This window comes from Mustela lutreola, chromosome 13 (genome assembly GCF_030435805.1).
Source record: "Mustela lutreola isolate mMusLut2 chromosome 13, mMusLut2.pri, whole genome shotgun sequence".
Taxonomy (NCBI): Eukaryota; Metazoa; Chordata; class Mammalia; order Carnivora; family Mustelidae; genus Mustela; species Mustela lutreola.
The window spans coordinates 61,351,837-61,372,367 of record NC_081302.1 but is presented as its reverse complement, the minus strand read 5'-3'; the positions used below and the strand labels follow the sequence as shown (position 1 = coordinate 61,372,367).

The following is a 20,531-nucleotide window of genomic DNA, read 5'->3' as shown; positions in this document are numbered from 1 at the left end:
GGGGCTTGATCCGAGGATCCTGGATCCTGCTGAGCTGAAGGCAGCAGCCTAACCCGCTGAGCCACCCAGGCAACCCCAGTCTTCATCTTCATCATCATCATCATCACTGTCACTAACAGTTACTTAGTGTCTACCATGTGCCAGACAGTGTGCTGAGTACTTTGCATTATCTCCTTTTATTTTCATATATCCTATAAGAAGATACATTATCCCCATTTTGATAGATGAAGAAGTTGAAGCAGAGAGAGCTTAAATAATTTGCCCAAGTAATATAGGAAGTAACTGATTAAGTTGAGATTTGAAATCAAGCAGTCTGATTCCAGAACCCACTCTTGAGAGCTTATTTTCATGAAGAAAAGAAAGGGAAAGGGGCATTGAAGGTGGAAGGAACATGTGCCAAAGCACCAAGTGGACAGTGTTATTTAGAGGGCAGCAAGCAGTTAGTGTGGCATAAGCACTGTTGAGGTATAGTTGCCCGAGATGGCATACTAGGAGATAAGACCAAGAAGTAAGGATGAGTATGTATATGACTAACACACATGCCATAAATATGGAATTTCCAAACAAGAAAATGGCAATTTCTCTTTACTCTAAAAAAGAACAGAGAACTTCATTTCTTTTTCTGAGATTGCTCTGACGTGATGGTAATCTCTGATTTCAGTGTTTTGTTCATGGTGAGAGCTTCAGGCCTTTTTATCCTTTCGAAGCTATAGCATTCACTTTTGTCTTCAGAAGATAATGTTCTAGTGCTGACTAGGTGGAAGCCTTCCATTAATAAAGTGTCGATTAGTAAGCCGAGGACATTAGTTCCGTTGGCCAATTTTCGGTTATCTGGTTTTATAGAAACATACCTAGGACACACAACAGATGTTTGATTATAAAGCATCCCTTAGTAACTAGCAAAATTAAACATACCAATTTGATTTAAAACCTCAAATAAAGTTATTATACCATTTTTGATCAGTTTTTTTGAGACTTCCTTTATAAATCCAAATTAGTAATTACAGGGTACTGAAAATAGAGACCTTCGTGTGATCTCCAAAATCACTTAAATCCACATTTAGGAATATAACCAATACTGATGAATTTTCATTGAGAAATTACTTTCTGGAGCAATTTGTCCAAACAAATTAGCTTAATTTTTTAATATAATTTATTTCTAATTTCATTTCAATTTACTTAATGTTATTTTAATCATCTTAATTAAATGAATTGATTCAATCATTTTAATGAATATTTTAATACATTTAGTTTCCCCCTAGATCTAATTCTACCCATTATAAACACTGACATTACAGAATTTTACTTTTGTAACTTATTTCTATCAAATGCATTTTTTCAGGTACAATTTTGCAGATAAAAATGTCTATTTTATTGTCAATTTTTACTCAGTAACTATCCATTGTTAAAGAGTAAAGCACAGGGTCAAAAGGCCTCAGGAGTCAAAAATGACAAAATTTTATATTTCCTAGGAAATTCTATAGAACCAATATGCACAGTTCAAGAAAAAAACCAACCTGAACTTTTCAGATTGGCTGTATGTTAGTTTTAATAATGTCAGCATAACATGTCCACATTGATATAGCTGTATTACCCTTTTAAATATTATCAAGGTTATTTTTTTTAATAATTTTTTATTTTTTATAAACATATATTTTTATCCCCCAGGGTACAGGTTTGTGAATCACCAGGTTTACACATATTTTTATGTCTTTGAGTCCTCTCAGCATTTGTTTATTTGATTTCGAGGGGCACCTGGGTGGATCAGTGGGTTAAGCCTTTGCTTTCGGCTCAGGGCATGATCTCAGGGTCCTGGGATTGAGCCCCGAGGCAGGCTCTCTGCTCACCAGGGAGCCTGCTTCCCCCTCTCTTTCTGCCTACTTCTCTGCCTTGTGATCTCTCTCTCTCTCTCTCTCTCTGTCAAATAAACAAATAAAATCTTTTAAAAAACAACAACAACAACAAAACACTCTGAGATAAATTAAGTTCTCTTAATTTTTCTTCACAATCAACCTATTAATTTAACTAGCTCCCTTTTCCCAAAGTGACATTTCAACCTTTCTTGGGAGGGCAGGAAATTATTAAGTGTACTAACTGAAGAATTGTCATATTGCCCAGTGTTCTTCAGTTGGTAAGTAGAACAAAGGAGTGTGTTGTGGGAGAGGCAAACATTGATAGTTCCTGATGATAACTGCTAAAGTCAAGAAAATATCCTAAACTATGTGTACCTTTTCTCCCCCACAAAAAAAAAAAAAAAAATTTTTTTTTAAGTAGTATCAGTAAAGACCATATGCAGACTACTTTTTTTCCTCCTGAAAATTAAAGCCAGCTTTCAGTTACTAAAGCAATGGTGGGACAGTTACTAAAACATTAAGACATTTTTAAGAAGAAAAAAAAGTATCCCTGACAGCAGAGTAGAAATCAGCCTTAGTGTTCAGCCAAGAACAACAGGGGGAGAAAGTGAATAATTGACTCAGGAGCTACATACTGACAGCCTATCCCAATATTTTGAGTTGTCTCAGAGTGCCAAAGATGTAATGGACACCAAATTTGCTATGGGATATATCTGCCATAATGGTGTTTAAAAGTAAAGTGAGACGGAGGAAAATCAGTAGCCAAATGATAAGGACTAAAAGAACAAATATATGTAGAGTGTAAGGAAATCAAGAGAAACTACTGAGACTTTCCTATAAGCCAGCCACTAAAAAATCTTCTGGGGGAAAAAAAGGCATTGTCTCAGTCCTAAGCCAAATTCACTAACAAAGGAACATAATCTATAAAATTATTTCCTCTTAAAACTTGAATGACCATGGTTCCAATCTTCCCTGGACAGTCTTGGTTTATTCCTATTGTCCTACATAGTAACAATACCCTCTTTCCCTCTGAAAAATAGCCCAATAATTATCTGATCATTCTACCCAACTCTATTTATTACCTCCAAAACATTTGAGTAATAATTTTTTCCAAGAAAAGTTTCAACCTTGAGAAACTTGCAGTTTTGAGGGGAAACATCAGGAACTGGTATTAGAAGAGAGATACTTCAAAGTACAAAATACCTGACTCCAGTTTGGTTATCAGTAGCGCTGTCAGAGCCACATTGGAAAACCAGGTCATGGTGAGAAGGTCTTTGTGGAGGCAGTGGAAGTAAGGTCATCTGAGGAGGGAAGGAGTTACTACTCCAGGTCAGTGCTGAAGGTTGCTCTATAAACATTGTAATCCTCCCAGTTAGCATCTCAATTGTTTTGCTGCAAGAGCCAAACACTCTGAAAAATGCTTGAGTGTTTTGGCTTAGGAAATGCACCTCCACAAGAGCAGGTCTTGGCTGTAGCAGGTGTTCTTGGTTTAAGAGATCAACCAGAGGATCCAGTTCATAGAAAAGAGCCTCTCTCTGAAGCCTAAGATGGTCTGAAAAGTCGGTGGGTAATAAGAGCTGGTGAGTTCTCAAAAAATCCAAGATGAAACTAAATAGAACACCATCTCTGTCCACAAAAATCTGGCCACCAATCATCTTAAATTCTTGGTCTCTGCCATCTATCATTCGTGTCAACCGAGAAGCAGGAAACTGCTTTATGGTAGAAAACTTTGTTGTGAATATCTTCCCTCCCACATTCAAAGTGACCAGTTCCTGACTACTCATCCTTTTCTTGCTTCAAACTAGAGGTTACAGACTTAGGAACTTGCAAATCAACCTCTAGCCATAGCTAGTTATATATGATTAAGAAATGAATGGGTGGGGAAAATAACAAAAGAGAACTAGAATCCCATATAACTAAAGCAAATATTGTATCCATAGCTGTGTTTGCAAATTTGAGTTGCTTGGGAACTTGCAGTATACAAAATGAAAAAGCAACAGATGAGGAACTGGATTGTTTAAAAAAAACGGCTAATATTTCTAAGGATAGATGTCAACTAGATCCCTTTCCTGTATCCCATTTAAAAAAAAAATATATCCATGGGGGCACCTGAGTGGCTCAGTGGGTTGAAGCTTCCGCCTTCAGCTCAGGTCCTAATCAGGGTCCTGGGATCAAGCCCCGCATCAGGCTCTCTGCTAGGCAGGGAGCCTGCTTCCTCCTCTCCCTTGCCTGCCTTTCTGCCTACTTGTGATCTGTCAAATAAATAAAATCTTAAAAAAAAAAATTATCCATGAAAACCTATTGTAAATCTCTATTTTTAAAAAAAGTACTGGGTGGGACGCCTGCGTGGCTCAGTTGGTTGAGCAGCTGCCTTCGGCTGGGGTCATGATCCCAGCGTCCTGGGATCGAGTCCCACATCAGGCTCCTTGCTCCGCAGGGAGCCTGCTTCTCCCTCTGACTCTGCCTGCCACTCTGTCTGCCTGTGCTCGCTCTCTCTGACAAATAAATAAATAAAATCTTTTAAAAAAAGTACTGGGAGGGATGCCTGGGTGGCTCAGTGGGTTAAATGTCTGCCTTCAGCTCAGGTCACAATCCAGGGGTCCTGGGATGGAGCCCCACATTGGGCTTCCTGCTCAGTGGGAAGTCTCCTCCTCCTTCTCCCTCTGCCCCTTCCCCTGCTCATGCTTTCTCTCTTGCTCCCTCTCTAATAATCTTTTAAAAAAGATTTAAAGATTTTAAAAACCTTCAAAAAAAAATGCTGAGCAGAAAAGCATTCCCCTTTCCCCAGATCTCTTATCTATAAGTTGTCATGGCAGAAGATTTGCAGAGAAATATTATTGTAATTTATAAACCCTTTAGCAATTTAGTGGCTAAATCATTATCAGTTACGGATGAGACAGCCATTACCTCAACTAGCAGCTTAATTTGACTTACTCCCATTGCTGGATTCTTTTTTTTTTTTTTTTTTTTTAAGATTTTGTTTATTTACTTGACAGAAATCACAAGTAGGCAGAGAGGCAGAGAGAGAGGGGGAAGCAGGCTCCCCGCTGAGCAGAAAGCCCGATGTGGGGCTCCATCCCAGGACCCTGAGATCATGACCTGAACCGAAGGCAGAGGCTTTAACCCACTGAGCCACCCAGGTGCCCCCCACTGGTGGATTCTTTTGTACTTTAAATTTAGTTGCTTCCTCTCAAACAAATTAAAGAACAGGGTGACACTCTTGGCTTTCTAAGGAATATCTTGTTCCATGACAGAAATAGGGGACTAGAGAGCAGTTCTAAGATAAGATCACTTCTTGTTTTCATCTGGATTCTAAGCAAGATGAGTACATGAAGTATTTTTAATCTATGCGAGGTAGGAGGCACCTGGGTGGCTCAGTCCATTAAGCATCAGCCTTCAGCTCAAATCATGTGGGATTGAGCCCTACATCAGGCTTCCTACTTAGCAGTCTCCTTCTCCCTCTGCCTCTCCTCCTTGCTCTTGCTCTATCGCTCTCAAATAAATTTACAAATAAACAAACAAAAAAACTGGGAGGTAGTACATCTTTATCTCATGTGAACATTAGGGTTTTAATGCCCCCCCAGTAGTGTATGTATGTATGTATTGCTATCTTTTTATTTTTATTTAAATCCTAGTTAGTTAACAAATATGTTTTTAGCTGATTACTTTGTACCTTATAATAGCTGAAAGATTGTTCCATCTATTGTCAAATTAATCTTACTTCTCTTTGAAAAGATGTTAAACGATGGATTGGTTTGGTTGTACAGTTGCCATGATACTTTGGAATGGCATAACACTTAGCTGCCAGTAAAAAGACTTTCCCATTTCCTGTTCTTGCCATGTGTTAAGCTTTTTTTTTTTTTTTTTTTACCTACACCTTTGCTTGCACAGCCACCTAACATTTCCTTTGAATTCCTTTGGTGATTCACAAAACCAAAGGAGGAAAAAGGCAAGCGGAAATCTCCACCCTCCTAAAAATGTAAACTTAATAGAAGAAAAATGCCACTTTTTGTTCACCTTAAATTTACATTTTAACAAAAAAGTAAAATTTAGAAATTCAAATCTAGAAAAATCTGAAGTCCAATTCACCCATATCTTCTTTCCTTTTTAAAAAGAATGTCCCGTCTCCAAAAAAGTTACTTTACAAGAATAGTCTTTATTACATGCTTAAATGAACAATCAGTTACACTACCTCATTTACACAATATTAGATCATGTTGTGCTTTCACTTCTTTTCCATAGCATAAACACAACCAATACTGGGGGTAGGAGGCGTATTACAAAAGCACTATTTAAAAAGGGAAGAAGTTTCGGGACTTACTATTAAATCTCACATTTATCTTTATGCTACATGAACAACATGTAGAAGACATTATTTTTGAAACGAATACTTTTGCAGGAAAATACCTGACTGAAATCTTGACCAAATATTAACTACCACTCAGCTCTTTAACAAATTTCTAATAAAAGACAGAGAACTATACACTTGCAACAGATTTTATAATAGTTTATATTTGCACACAAATTCTGCTACATTGTTCAGCACCACCAAAGTAAAATTCTTAAATCTTTCACTGAAAATGAAAAACCCATCCATCACCTGTTCCCAGTAAAACATTGATTCTTCTACAAAATCAGCTGATTTAGTCAGATAGGAACTGAAGTTTGAGAGATGGTCTTTCCAACTTGTGAATTCATCAAATAAAGACCCTTCTAGGAATATAGTGGGACCAAAGAAAATAAGAAGGCTAAGCAGAATGACTACCACAAATAACTGATAAAAGCTCCAGGGAATCTTGCTAATGAATGTACCAGTGTCTTGAGGCAAAGAAAGTTTATCCACATCTACTAATTTTATGTCTTCCCACTGACTGGTATCAAAGTTCTTCATTAAAGGGCTTGTGGGCAAATTAGAAGGAGGTAAAGGAGTTTCCTTGATTACTTTTATTTTCTCTCTGAACTCCTGCATTTGTTGCAGAAATATGATGGGTTCTGACACATCTTTGAAAGCCTCAGCAATGTTAAAGGCCATTCGTTGTTCCTGCAAGATGGTGTTGAGTTTGTTGATCTCTGGGTCATAGGCTTGCATAACTGCAAGTTTCATGGTCTCAAAGTCAGACAGGATTTCATTCTTTTTTTGGTCTAATGTATGTTGTAACTTCTCAAAAAACTCCTTTACTTTATCTGAATCTTTAGTCAGTAACTGTAGAGATTTCCTTTTGCTAGTTTCCAGGGTATCCAAGCGAGAAAGAGCATCTCCTCGACGCCAGGTCTCAAAGCTCTGGAAGAGGGACTCAAAGGCATCTCTTTCCTGAGCATAGGCATCTTCAATAGAACAGAAGACATGCTTGGTGTGGTCACCACGAGTAGCACAGATCCCACAAATAAGCTGCATATCAGTCAGGCAGAAAATGTTGAGAGGCTGCCCTAAGTGTCCTTTGCACACTGGCATTTTGGGAGAGATCTTGATCTTGTTATACTTCTCCACAATACCCTTCAGGGAGTAATTAACCTGAAGGCTATTAACTCCAGTAGCTGAAGTTTCCTTACGGCATGTAGGGCACTTGAATGGAGAGGATCTCCACAGGGAATTCCGCACAGTCCCCTCTAAGATCCCTTCTAAGCATTTTTTGCAAAAGTTGTGTGAGCAGGGCAAAACTCGAGGATCATCAAACAGACTGCAACAAATTGGGCATGTGAGATCTTCTTCAAGCAGCTCCATCACATCCTACCACAGAGAAAGAAATATTTTACTCCAGTAATCCCCTCCACTCAGACTATGTAATAATCAGAAGAAACTATCTTCAGAAGCATTAAAAAATGATCTCTCACAGAAATAACCAGGCAAACAAAGGAAATGAGTGAGAAATTTGGGAAGGGAATGCACACCAAAGCAGATTTAATCTGCTGGGACTAGAACACACTCCTTATTAGCAGGACTCCCTGTACACAAGGCCTTTGTGTGGGCTTTCCAACAACAGTCTTTGGCTGAGATAGGGTTAGGTCTAGGACAACTGCAAGTTAAGCCAGCAGGACCCAATTGATTGTTTTAAAACAGAAAGCTGACTACTAGCTGTCAGAAACAAAGCTACTCAGTGTCTGAATAGAATGAGCTCTTTAATCTGGGCCCACAATTATAAAATGGTATGCTATTTAAAAGAAAGAAGCACAGAAATATAAATTCAAGCATGCATCTCGTGCAGGCTTTTATTAAAATTTGGCAAATTTTTCTATTTCAGAGGCAAGATTATAATTACTCAAATTGTAAGTAAAAACATGAGAGTTGCAATTCATCCTTCAGAGAATTAAATGACGTTTTCTTTTATACCACAACTGTCTAATGTGCATCAATTCTCAAAATGTGAGCAGAAATCTGGTGTTCCTAAGACTCTGTTCAAGTCATTTGTGAAGGTCAATACTTTTTTCACAATAATACTGAGATGATATTTGCTTTTGGCACCGTGTTGACAATTGTACTATAAAAGTAATGGTGAGTAGACACTGCTGGAGGCTTAGTGGAAATCAAACAAGGCAAAAGGCAGTACCAAACTGTACTACCAGTTATTGTACTCTTCATTACCACACACCCATGGTATGGGTGGGAGTAGCCAGCTTTATTTAAGAATCATCTTTATGAAGCACCAAAATTACTCATTTTATTAAATCCTGATTAGTGTCTACATACCTTTTCAATATTTTCAGTGACAAAAAAGGAAGTAAACAAAGCATTTCTACTCTACCCAACAGATATTGTCTGGAGAAAAAGCACTTTCATGATTGAGTCACAATCTGAACCAGCTGTTTTTTTTTTATGGAACACAATTTTATTTGAAAAATAAGTGACATACAGGCTATTTAGACTTAGGTAAAGCAGACATCTACTCAGAAATGAACAAAATAAGCCCTTCACTTCAAGGGAAACATGGTATTTCTGGCCAATGATAAAAGTTAAGTTTTTGAATGAAAGTTAGAATTTTGGAAAACATTTTGCCACGAAAGGGCTTACTTCCCATTAATTATTTTCTAATGAAATAAGTGGTAAATTTAACAAGTGTGGGCTTTTACTCTTTTAGGGGGCCATTACTGTATAATAAAATGTTAACATTTGGAGATCTGCATTACACAATTAACTAATTAGTTCAGATCATCAACGCATGTTACAAATCATAAAAATCAGGCAAAAGATCAAAAGACCAACACCTTCAATAATATGATTTCAGATTCATATTGCAACTTTTTAAGAAATTACCACTTTTGAGTCTTGGTATAGTATCAAAGAAGATCCACAATTATCAGAAAGGGCTATTAAAATATTCTTCCCTTTACCAACACCAATATTTGACCTTATACTATCTGTGTAAGGCCAAATATGATCTTTGTATATTTCAACCAAAATAACTTATTTTAACAGGTGTAATGCAGGGACAGATAAAAGACTCGTTATAATCTATTAATAACAATTCATTAAAGAGATCCATAAATATGTAAAGCAATGCCACTCTTCTCACAACTTTTGAAAATGTTATTTTTCACAAATTATGTTACATGTAATAGGTTTATCTATATCTATCTATCTATATATATGGATTCTCAGTTTTTAAAGAGTATAGTCATCCAGAGACAAAAAAATATTTGAGATTCCTGATCTAGATACCACTTTTCAGCTCATTTATTGTTTTTAAATGTACATATTAAAACTTCTATCTTTAAAGTTTTAAATCCAAATATAGTGCTATATCCTCATTCAGCTTACTAAGGGACAAAATTATGTCACATTACCACCAAACTAATAAATAAAAGAGGATCTAATAATCTACAGATCATCTTATAATGAAAAATAAGTAAATAAATTTTAGCAGTAATTTTAAGTCACAATCAGAGCTATAATCTAGAAGATAAATTGTATTTAAAAGATTAGTTGAGTTTGGGCACCTGGGTGGCTCAGTGGGTTAAAGCCTCTGCCTTCAGCTCAGGTCATGATCTCAGGGTCCTGGGATCGAGCCCTGCATCGGGCTCTCTGCTCAGCAGGGAGCCTGCTTCCCTTCCTCTCTCTCTCTGCCTGCCTCTCTGCCTACTTGTGATCTCTGTCAAATAAATAAATAAATAAATAAATAATCTTAAAAAAAAAAAAAAAAATTAGCTGAGTTTGCAAGGATAATTAATTTAGGGCTTTACATTAAGTTTTGAGAGACAGATGTATAATAAATTGTAATAAAATTATATGCAGAATTAAAACAAAGAATATTCTGTCAAATTTATTTTATTTTTTTTTTTTTTTAAGATTTTATTTATTTATTTGACAGAGAGAAATCACAGTAGATGGAGAGGCAGGCAGAGAGAGAGAGAGGAGGAAGCAGGCTCCCTGCCGAGCAGAGAGCCCGATGCGGGACTCGATCCCAGGATCCTGAGATCATGACCTGAGCCGAAGGCAGCGGCTTAACCCACTGAGCCACCCAGGCGCCCCTATTCTGTCAAATTTAATGTCAAAAGGCAAAAATATGTGATGAGCTTATTTTTCAGAACAATCTTTTGTGACATAAGAAATCATAAGACCTTTTAAAAGCATTGGGAGGAGAATGGCTATACAGACTGGATGGAGTTAGTGTTCTAAGAGAAGTTATCAAGCAGTTATAAAACATTCTGCCTCTGGGGATGCCTGGGCGGGTCTGTTAGTTAAGTGTCTTCCTTCAGCTCAGGTCATGATCCTAGGGTCTTGGAATTGAACCCTGTATCAAGCCCCACATCAGGCTCCCGGCTCAGTAGAGTCTGCCTCTCCTTCTCCCTCTGCTGCTGCCCGTGCTTGTGCTTGCTCGCTCTCTGTCAAATAAACAAAAATTTTAAAATTCTGACTCTAGAACAGAGAAAGAAAACATTTGCTGATCCTGCTACCTTAGTTGTTTTCTATTTTTATCATCTCCACTGTTATCTTCTTTCACCTAAGAATTCCATGCTAAAACTAGAGAGTTTGGAGAAGGAAGTAGAAACAGGAAAGTAACAGAGGGCTAAAGTAAACTCATTTACTCATTCTTGCAAAGTTAATATTCCCATAGAATTTTATACAATCATATTAATAAATAAGAGGAAAAATAAAGAATACCAAGTGGTTGGGATGCAGTGGGGAAAAAATGGGCACCCAAGGCAAACAGAAACTTTGAGGAAAACTAAAAAAGATACTGCAATAGGGGCCAGAAAGAATTTCAAGGCAATCAAGTATGAAAAATAAACAGGAAAATGTCATACATAGAAAAATGTATTAGTAAACAGTCATCCCAAAGCCATAATCACCTTATAGCTCTGAAAATTAATCAGAGGAAAAGAGCAAAAAAACCACTTAGAAAGCCCCTTTCTAAAAATCTGCATCAAGGGCCACCTGGGTGGTTCAGTTGCTTAAGCAACTGACCCTTGATTTCTGCTCAGATCATGATCTCAAGAGTCCTGAGATCAAGACCCCCATGAGGATCCTTGCTCAGTAGGAAGTCTTTTTGTCTCCCTCTTCCTCTGCTCCTCTGCCCCTCCTCTAGCATTCTTTCACTCTCAAATCTTTTTATTTTATTTTTGACAGAGACAGACAGTGAGAGAGGGAATACAAACAGGGGAAGCAGGAGAGGGAGAGGCATGCTTCCCTCGGAGCAGGGAGCCCGATGTGGGGCTCGATCCCAGGATGCTGGGATCATGACCCTAGCCGAAGGCAGGCACTTAACGACTAAACCACCCAGGCACCCCTCAAATCTTTTTTGAAAAATAAAAATTACATCAAAATTCTGGTGGATCCAGATGCAGCTTACAAATTTTGGTTTATAATTTAAAGATTCTTATTTCTGTTGACTTTAAAGCTAAACATTTTCTTTTCTTTATACTCAAAACTTTCTCTGTGAAATTAATGTGACCACTCCCACAGCCAACTTTTAGAGAAAACTGAAACAGCCGAATCCAAAAAACCATAGAAAGTTTGTTGCCTCAAAAGTTTTCAAGGAAAATATGTCACTAATAAGGTTTTTAGGCTCACTAAGTGAAGAGTATACTTTGCAATAAAGGAACTTAGAGATTCTTTTCTTAAAAAGTGTGGCTAACGGGGGTATGGAGATGGTGGTTGAGTTATGGACATTGGGGAGGATATGTGCTATGGTGAGTGCTGTGAAATATGTAAGCCTGACGATTCACAGACCTGTACCCCTGGGGCAAATAATACATTATATGTTAACAAAAATAAAAAAAATTTTTAAAGTATGGCTAACATAAAAATCTGAAGAAGTCAATAAAACATACTCCTTTGTAGGTACTAAGGTACATATCCCCTCTTTTCTATAGCTAATTTTCGTTACCAGTATAGAAGTCAAGAAACTATGTAAACAAAATTATTCCTCTCCAGTAATAAAATTTCAACTTAAGCACTGTCAAGTTCAGTGTACAACAGCAAACACATTTCCAAGATTCTTTTTTTCCTTTGAATGTATTTCTGAAAACCAAGAAAGACTAAATTTTGAAGCACAGAAATCCATTTTACCCACTAATTAGAAATTTCCCAAGTTTTATACCAACCAAGTAGCAAATATATAATTATCTACCACCTCTCATTTTCAACCTCATTTTCCTGCCATATGTGTATTTTTAAATATACTTTTAATTTACATACAATAAAATTCACTCTTTGGTATACAATTCTGTGAGTTTTGACAAATGCATGATTGTATAACACCACCACAGATTTATTTTTAGGCAAATATTCATGATATCTGCACTCAAGGAAGACTATGAAAACTCTTCTACCTTGAGTGGGTATATAGCAACAAGTCTCTACAAATGAAAATTGAAACATGATAACCAGAATATTAAAAATGGAAAAGTTAATACTTAAAAAGGGAAGTAGTCTTAAAATAAAAAGCAAAACCTATATATGTGTATTAGAATTCTCTCTCCTAGAAGTCCCTTGCTTTTAAATGATCAACTCAAAGACTATAATGCAAAAGGTGCTCATTTGTTCACTCAAAGTTAATTTTAATAAAAAAAACTAGTCAAACTTCCCTATTAAGCCATTGAATTTAATAGTAAGAATATAAAGTTGTTCAAGATATTACCCATTATTTCCTTCCAAATCCCATTAGAGAACAAAAAGAAAAGTTAATAATACTTTGTATCTTAAGGATTTAAATCAAATTTCCATCCTGCTTTGAGGCCTCTCTGGATTCAGGAATTCCAAAGTAGATACCTAATAAGAAACATAACATAACAGGGGCGCCTGGGAGGCTCAGAGGGTTAAGCCTCTGCCTTTGGCTCAAGTCATGATCCCAGGATCCTGGGAATAGAGCCCTACATACAGCTCTCTGCCTACCTCTCTGCCTACTTGTGATCTCTGTGTGTTAAACAAGTAAAAATCAAGAAGAAAAAAAAAAGAAACTACATAGCAAATATTGAAACATACCTCATAGACAAAACTAAATTATGCAAACCTCTACTAAACTGGGAGCCATCCATCTTTCCTGAAGCAATGCTTGGAATAAAAGGATTGCTTTTTTTAAAGCATTTCCTCTCAGCATATTAATTTCTTTTCAAGTAGTTTACTGTATTCTGCTAGTATGAGATCCACTAGTAATGCTTTCTTGAAACTTAGGGTCAAGTTACTGAATCTAGATAGAGGATGTAAGGATATTTATTGTAGTATTTTAAAAATTTTCTGTATATTTGAAAATTTTCACTAAAAATTCTTTTCTTCTTTAGGAAAAAACTAAAAAGGGAGACCAATTATAAGAAAACCATACTGAACTTAAAAAGCAAAACTTCAGAAGCATTAGCTAAGTATGATAAGCTTTAAAGAGCTTGATCTGCTACAGTATTGTTTTCTTTTATAAAATAAAAAAATGTATTAAAAGAATCTCGATCCAGGTCTGTGAGGCTGACATACTCATCTGATCTTAGACAGTGGCCTTTGACAAACCACAGACATACTGCAGTTTCTCTCCTCATTATACAATTGTTTTGAAAGTCAATAATGTATGAAAATTATTTACAAAATATGTAAGTGTTCTGTATCGATGTGTTATTACACTTTATTTTGGCTTTTAGAGACTGTTCCATAACTTACATGATCAAAACAGGATAAAGTGAGTTGAAGAATCTCAAAAAGGATTATGGAAGATAGAGTGTCTAAAATAGCCTGTCTAATTCTTATGCAGCTCCTGCAAACACAACATAAAAGTTACTTATATGTCAATGTAAGACAGTAAGAAACTTCCGTTTTTTGGCATTATCCCAGAATTAGTAGTTTCTAGGGTATTTCTAGTAGTTAAACGTTTTAGACTATGGTAACATTCTCGGAAACATAAAAACCAGGTCATTATCCTTACTACTTAATCCAGACCACTCAAAAAAATGTGTTTTTAAAAAAAAAATGTGTTTTTTTTTCCTTTCCTTCATTCTCTTTTCTGAACCACGATTTTGCCTTGACTTTCCTTTGTTTATTTATTCTCTTAACTCATCATACTGCCCATGTCAAGGTGTATAGTCTTTTGATTTCCTCCTATTCTTTCCTTATCCCCTACCTGCCCCTTTACCTTACTTATCTTTCTTCCCCCCTTTTTTTCCCTTATGTCTCTTGATAATTATCCCAGCTATTATTCCACAGCATTATGTCAATAGGATTTTAGGACAATAGCTCCATCAGATATCCCTATCCCACCTCTGCACAAATGTCAAGAAATCTGGGGTGGATGTCTGGCTGGCTTGGTCAGTAGAGCATGCATCCTTGATCTCAGGATCATAAATTTGAGCCCCATGTTGGATGGAGAGGTTATTTAAAAATTTTTTTAATTTAGCAACAAAAAATCCCCACAGAAGTCTGTGTGATTTCCACACGGTGTTGAAGGCTATTCTCTCCCACCCATTTTAGGGCATTGGAAATCCATTTGATTAAATCACCAGGTGAAATCCATTTGAGTAAGTCTGAATTTGAGGAAAACATATATATAGACTAAGTTATTTTCCTGCTCTGGTACCAAACAGATTCAGATCTTTACCTTTACCTGTGAAAGAGTCCCAGTTAAGCTGGAACTAATGACTTCTGGAAAGGTCAAACCAGAAATGTCTGGTCTCTTTTCCCCTAAATAAATACAAGCGAGTTTAATTAAGATAGAAAATTTTTACCCCTAAAACAACTTCTTATTTTACGACTATAAATTTGGCAATCATTATTGGTTGGTATCTAATAAAAAGTCTCCATCATCTAAATCTGTATTTCAGGTTAATGCCAGCTTTCAGAAGTACTATCAAAGTCTATCATTTGGTAGGTAGCTAGCTGGATTCATCTAGATAACTGAGGTTACTTATATATAATACCGTAGAGGGGAAAAGAGGCATTTTGTAGATATATATAAGCACTACTTACCAACTAAGAAGAACTTACTTCTGAGATGCCTGTTGGAAATGTAATTAGTTTAAACAAAGGTCCTTTTGCTCAGTGTAGAATTATGTATACATCTCATTCTAAAGTAAATGTGGGCTACGGGCTACAGAATATATCAAGGAGAAAGCCAATTGTGCTAAACTTGAGCAATTTTTAGGTTGGCTATATTATATATACTATGTTGGCACTCCTCGCTCATATTCAATACCACAAATATGCAGGGTGAATAAAAAAGCTCCTAATGGAGTTACAATGAGGAACCTGGCTATTGCAGTAGAATATACTTGTGGCACTAATGACACAGGAAAAACAATAATTTAAACTGTTAACAAAAAATTTGCAGTTCAACTCTTCCTTAGTAGTATGTCTTCATCTATAATGGAAATGAATTTATTTTTTAAAAGTTTATAGGAAATTGCTTTATAGAAGGCTTAATGGATTCTGTATGTCAGAGGATGCCTGTATTTGGTTAACTATTATGAGAAGTGGGGATAGCACTCTATTCTTCAGTACCATTCTAGTATCCAGAGTTCAAGGCCAAGGTAATGAAGATGGCAGTGTTTTTGTTGAGTAACAAGAATGAATAATCCAATGACCTAATGATATTTAAAAAGATAAAATATAAGCCAAAACTCAATTCCTGCCCTAAATTCAGAAGTATAGCACATTTATAAAGATATTATTCCTGTAAAAGGTATGATAAATGCCTTATAAAAAGGACACAGAAAGTTGACACCATACTGAAGTTAGGTTATCCAAGCAACCAACTTTTATGTTTTTCTTAAACTAGAAAAGTAATTTGTGAGTATAGAAAATTCAGAAAATACAGGGGAGAAATCACCTATAATCACATCAGCAAGGAATAACCATTATTATTTATTTTTTCCAATCGTGTGTGTGTTGTGTTTGTGTACATACCTATTTTAACAAAACTGGTAGCTTCACACTATTTTGTATCCACCATTTTTCACTTTATTACATATATTTTACCTATTGTTACATATTCTTCTAAAATGTGATAGTCCATCTTACGGATATGCTCTTACTGGCTATAAGTCTTTTTGGGTTATAACATTTAAATGAACATCTTGCAGAAAAGGTCTACAGCTCTGATTATTTCCTTAGATGGTTCCTTTAAGTGTACTGTTAGGCATGTCAATGAGAAGAATTTTAGGACCTTGAAAAGATTACCAGGTTTCTCTCAAGAACACGTATACCAGTTTATGAACTCTAACTAATGATGTAGGAGTGCCCTACTTCTCCATGCAGTTCCTGATCTTACAACAGAACCTACTTTTATAGTTTAGTTAAAAAAAAAAAAAAGAAAAAAGAATAAGGCATACATTTTTACCATACCTACCCAAATTTAAAATATAAAACAGTCTGGGGTGCCTGGGTGGCTCAGTGGGTTAAAGCCTCTGCTTTTGGCTCAGGTCATGATCCCAGGATCCTGGGATCGAGCCCCACATCGGGCTCTGCTCAGCAAGGAGCCTGCTTTCCTTCCTCTCTCTCTGCCTGCCTCTCTACCTACCTGTGATCTCTATCAAATGAATTAAAAAAAAAAAAATTAAAATATAAAACAGTTTAAGGCAGTTAATATGTATTTAGGATTACCAATATGTATAGGGAATATATGGTAATAAAAGTTATGGAGTAGGAATAAAAGAGAAGTACTGGGTCCAGGGGTGCCTGGGTGGCCCAGTGGGTTAAAGTTTTGCCTTTGGCTCAGGTCATGGTCCCAGGGTCCTGGGATGGAGCCCCACATCGGGCTCTGTGCTCAGCTGGGAGCCTGCTTCCCTTCCTCTCTGTCTGCCTGCCTCTCTGCCTACTTGTGATCTCTGTCTATCAAATAAAAAAATAAAATATTAAAAAAAAAAAAAAGTACTGGGTCTAAAAGTATCTTAGAGACTACCTAGAAAAGACCTAACTTTATAACTGAAAAAACTGAACCCCCCTGCTCCAAAAATGGAGCTTTCCCAATTATACACAGCAAGCTAGGCATAGGACCTGAGTTTCCCAATTCTTAGGCTTTTAGCACGATCCAGAAAGTGGATCAAAAATTCAGTGTTCTCTTGGGGCGCCTGGGTGGCTCAGTGGGTTAAAGCCTCTGCCTTCGGCTTAGGTCATGATCCCAGGGTCCTGGGATCGAGCCCCGCATCGGGCTCTCTGCTCAGGGGGGAGCCTGCTTCCCCCTCTCTCTCTGTCTGCCTCTCTGCCTGCTTGTGATCTCTGTCTGTCAAATAAATAAATAAAATCTTTAAAAAAAAAAAAAATTCAGTGTTCTCATAAAATAGAGAAGTTTAATCATGGCTCTCTAAATCCCTTCTAAAATTTTATGATTTTTACAAACTAGGCTATAACAGGCTCTCTAGTAGAGGAAATAGAGCACTGAACCTGTCTCTGAATATCTAACTTTAAGCAAGAGTTTTAGCCTCCATAGAATGAGGATTTTTACATTATCGAACTCATCCTCATCATAGAAGATTAAGTAATGAGTGCCAGTTTTGTAAATTGCTAAACTATATAAATATAAGATGGATGGATTACAGTTGTGAACAAATACACAAAATGCAAGTTCACATTTAAAGTGTTATTTTAGAGCATGAGTATATTAACCAAGAAAGGTCCTGAAAGAACTGGACTCTTGAACTACAATTTCATGAAAAGTTAAAGCCATTATATAGGATACCACATACAAAGCACTTTCCCAGAAATGGGCATATCTGAACATAGCTGTGGTACAAGTTAAGACCAGGTAACCATAATTACAAGTTAAGACCCGGTACATAAATGTACAGAATGGAAAGAATAACCTGGTGTTATGTAAGAACTTACCAGGGAGGCTTAGTATCTCAGCTAGTGCAAAGAAGGAGGTGTTTTTAAGAAAAAGAGAGCCTTAAGAAATGTCTCTTCTCATTGCGTAAGACAGAAATACAACCAGTTAATCAACTGCTCCATCAAGTTCTACCAGGAGTGGCTATGTAAATGAAATTCTGCTTTTAAAATACCTATTGTATAAAAGTCTCTAGAGTTAGAAAACTCAGTATTTGTACAAGTCCTAGCAGCATGGTAGGGGAGAAGGGAAAAAAAAAACAACTTAGGGGCGCCTAGGTGGCTCAGTGAGTTCAAGCCTCTGCTTTTGGTTCAGGTCACAATCGCGGGGTCCTAGGATCGAGCCCCGCATTGGCCTCTCTGCTAGGCGGGAGCCTGCTTCCTCCTCTCTCTCTGCCAGTCTCTCAGCCTACTTGTGATCTCTGTCAAATAAATAAATAAAATCTTTTAAAAAAAAAATCTTAAAAAAAAAAAAAATGCTACCGAGGCATCTCTTTTCCTTCTCATTATAAATCTGTGTACTGCAATATTTGTAGAATAACTGCTACATAAAAATTTTCCAAATACTGAATCTATTCTTCTGAATTTTGAAAAAATATGAAAAGGACAGAGACCACCCATGAGGACCGAACACAGTTGAATTTTGCATGGTTATTCTACACTTAGTTGAATTTTGCATGGTTCTCGGCCTTAAAAAAACTGGGTGCTTTTTTGGTTTTTTAATGTAGGGAGAAGTATTGTAGTTTACCTCTGTCCCCTGCGAGCAGGTGTATTCGTCAGGGTCACTATTTCCCAGGACAAAAAAATCAGGTTTGGGTTTTTTTCTCACGTTTTGATCGACAATCGAGACTACTGCAAAGAAAGAACAAAGAAGACAGTAGTATGCATTAATTTACACAGCACCCTTAGTCTTGATCCTCAATTTTTTCAGTCGTCCCCCACAAATAAAGCCAGCGTGCTAGGTAGGACCTGGTGAAAAAGCCAGGAGCATGGCTGGAGATCTTTGTGCAGTACTAAGGAGCTTCCCGGTTAGGGCGCCCTCCCCCGACGCCAAGGCACCTCCCCCAGATTCGGTGCCAGAAAGTGGCTGAGCGCTCCGATTTAGGATTCATGGTCGCCTTTTCTTTCGTAGGCGATTTCGAGGCTCTGGCCGTGAAGCCGGGCATAATCGGTAGCGGAGCAGGTTTTCTGGAGCACAGACACGCTGCACCGGCCAGGCGGACGCCCCCTACACGCCGCTGCAATTCACGCCTCTTCCAGTGCCCAGCTGGCTTCCGCCGTGCATCTGGGAGTGGAGCTCACACTGAGCTATCCGCCAGCCCCCCCACCCACGCAGGTCGCTGTCCTGCCAGGGCAAGTCCCCATCCTCGCAGCAGCCCCGAGGATCAGCCCCCCCTTCCCTGAGAGGGACCCGGCGGGTACTTATCTCGGACCTCGGGGGCCCCGCCTGGAGCCCTGCGGTCGTCTGTCCTCCGCCCGCGAGGAGCACGCGCTACCGGCTGGGCACGGCTGCAAAATGGACTCGCGGCGCAAGCCGTGCCCCGCCCCAGCGCCCTCCCCTCCCGGCACCTCGGCCCGCCTCCTCGGCCCGGCTTCGCCTTTGTTCCGTCTCCCGAGTTTCGCCTTTCCCCGCGGTGGGGGTGGGAGTGGGGAGGGGCAGTGGGTGAGGTGAGGCGGGAGTCCTTCCGGTGTCAACAACCGTCACCAATAACCGGCGCCGCCCGCGGTGCGGCTGGAAGGGGGGAGGGTCCCGGGCTGCTTGGTTTTCTCCCTTGCAGAGGGGCGGCGCAGAGCGCGGTACCGGATCCGGCGGAGCCCGGCCGCTGGGCGGCTGACGGCGTTCGCTAGGACGCGGGCGCTGTGCCTGACGGAGCGCGGGCAACCAGAGGCGGCGCCACCGGGGAAGAAGGCTGGCGCGCGACAAGATGGTTGGGTTTGGATTGTTGTACTTTTTTTTTTGTTCGTTGCATTTTTAGGAACAAAAAAAAAAGCCCAACCCTTCACACCACTTCATCTGCATCTCTCAAGACCAGAAACCCAGCCACAGTGGCTTGGAGGGATGGAGACAGCTTTCTGCCTGACACCCCACAACTCGGGTTGGGTGGGATGGCCATTCCTCCTGGGACCAACGCCCAGGCTCTAGTTAAGGGCTCCTACCAGAGCGCAAAGTAAGGTTAATTATCCTCCTCCCCAACCTTGCATCTAATTTCTTTGGAGGCTTTAGGCTGAATGCTACCGACCCAATTCAATTTAAGATTTTCTTTTAGGAAAAACACCACTGTTCTTTCCTTTGGAGAGAAGGAAGTGTTAGGTCCCCCAATAATGGGTCCGTGATTAAAAGAGCGAGACTGATACAAAGCGAAGGTCAAGCAAAGCTTGATTTCAAGCCAAGCATCAATCAAACCAAAGGTTTGGGGCCACGCCTCTAACAGAGAGGACGACCTCTCTCT

General features: G+C 38.5%; 2 protein-coding genes across 4 annotated transcripts in view; both read right to left on the bottom strand.

The window, feature by feature from the left end:
* Positions 1-556: 556 nt before the first annotated feature.
* On the bottom strand, positions 557-4,338 carry KCNRG (potassium channel regulator). Its single transcript, XM_059144198.1, has 2 exons — positions 3,057-4,338; positions 557-851 (listed from the first exon to the last, which is right to left on the bottom strand). Exons 1-2 carry the CDS (start codon positions 3,635-3,637, stop codon positions 611-613), a joined length of 822 nt encoding a protein of 273 aa, XP_059000181.1. The 5' UTR covers positions 3,638-4,338; the 3' UTR covers positions 557-610.
* Positions 4,339-5,989: 1,651 nt separating this feature from the next.
* Positions 5,990-20,531, bottom strand: part of TRIM13 (tripartite motif containing 13) — a 39,897-nt gene continuing 25,355 nt past the window's right edge. For 2 of the 3 annotated variants that reach the window (XM_059144194.1, XM_059144195.1), the window contains exons 3-4: positions 18,830-18,933; positions 5,990-7,581 (exon numbers count right to left, since the gene is read on the bottom strand). In XM_059144194.1, coding sequence (XP_059000177.1) covers positions 6,352-7,575 — 1,224 coding nt within the window. In that variant the 5' untranslated portion in view covers positions 7,576-7,581; positions 18,830-18,933 and the 3' untranslated portion in view covers positions 5,990-6,351. Of the gene's footprint in view, positions 7,582-18,829; positions 18,934-19,514; positions 19,709-20,531 lie in introns of those variants that run through there. The other variant, XM_059144197.1, reaches the window with a different exon arrangement.

What these genes read in the sequence shown, in the direction of transcription:
- KCNRG (XM_059144198.1), bottom strand. Translation starts at nt 3,637, where the DNA reads ATGAGTAGTCAGGAACTGGTCACTTTGAATGTGGGAGGGAAGATATTC. An exon ending in GATAACCAAACTGGAGTCAG is followed by an intron (nt 852 to 3,056) that starts GTATTTTGTACT and finishes TGTGTGTCCTAG; the next exon opens with GTATGTTTCTATAAAACCAG.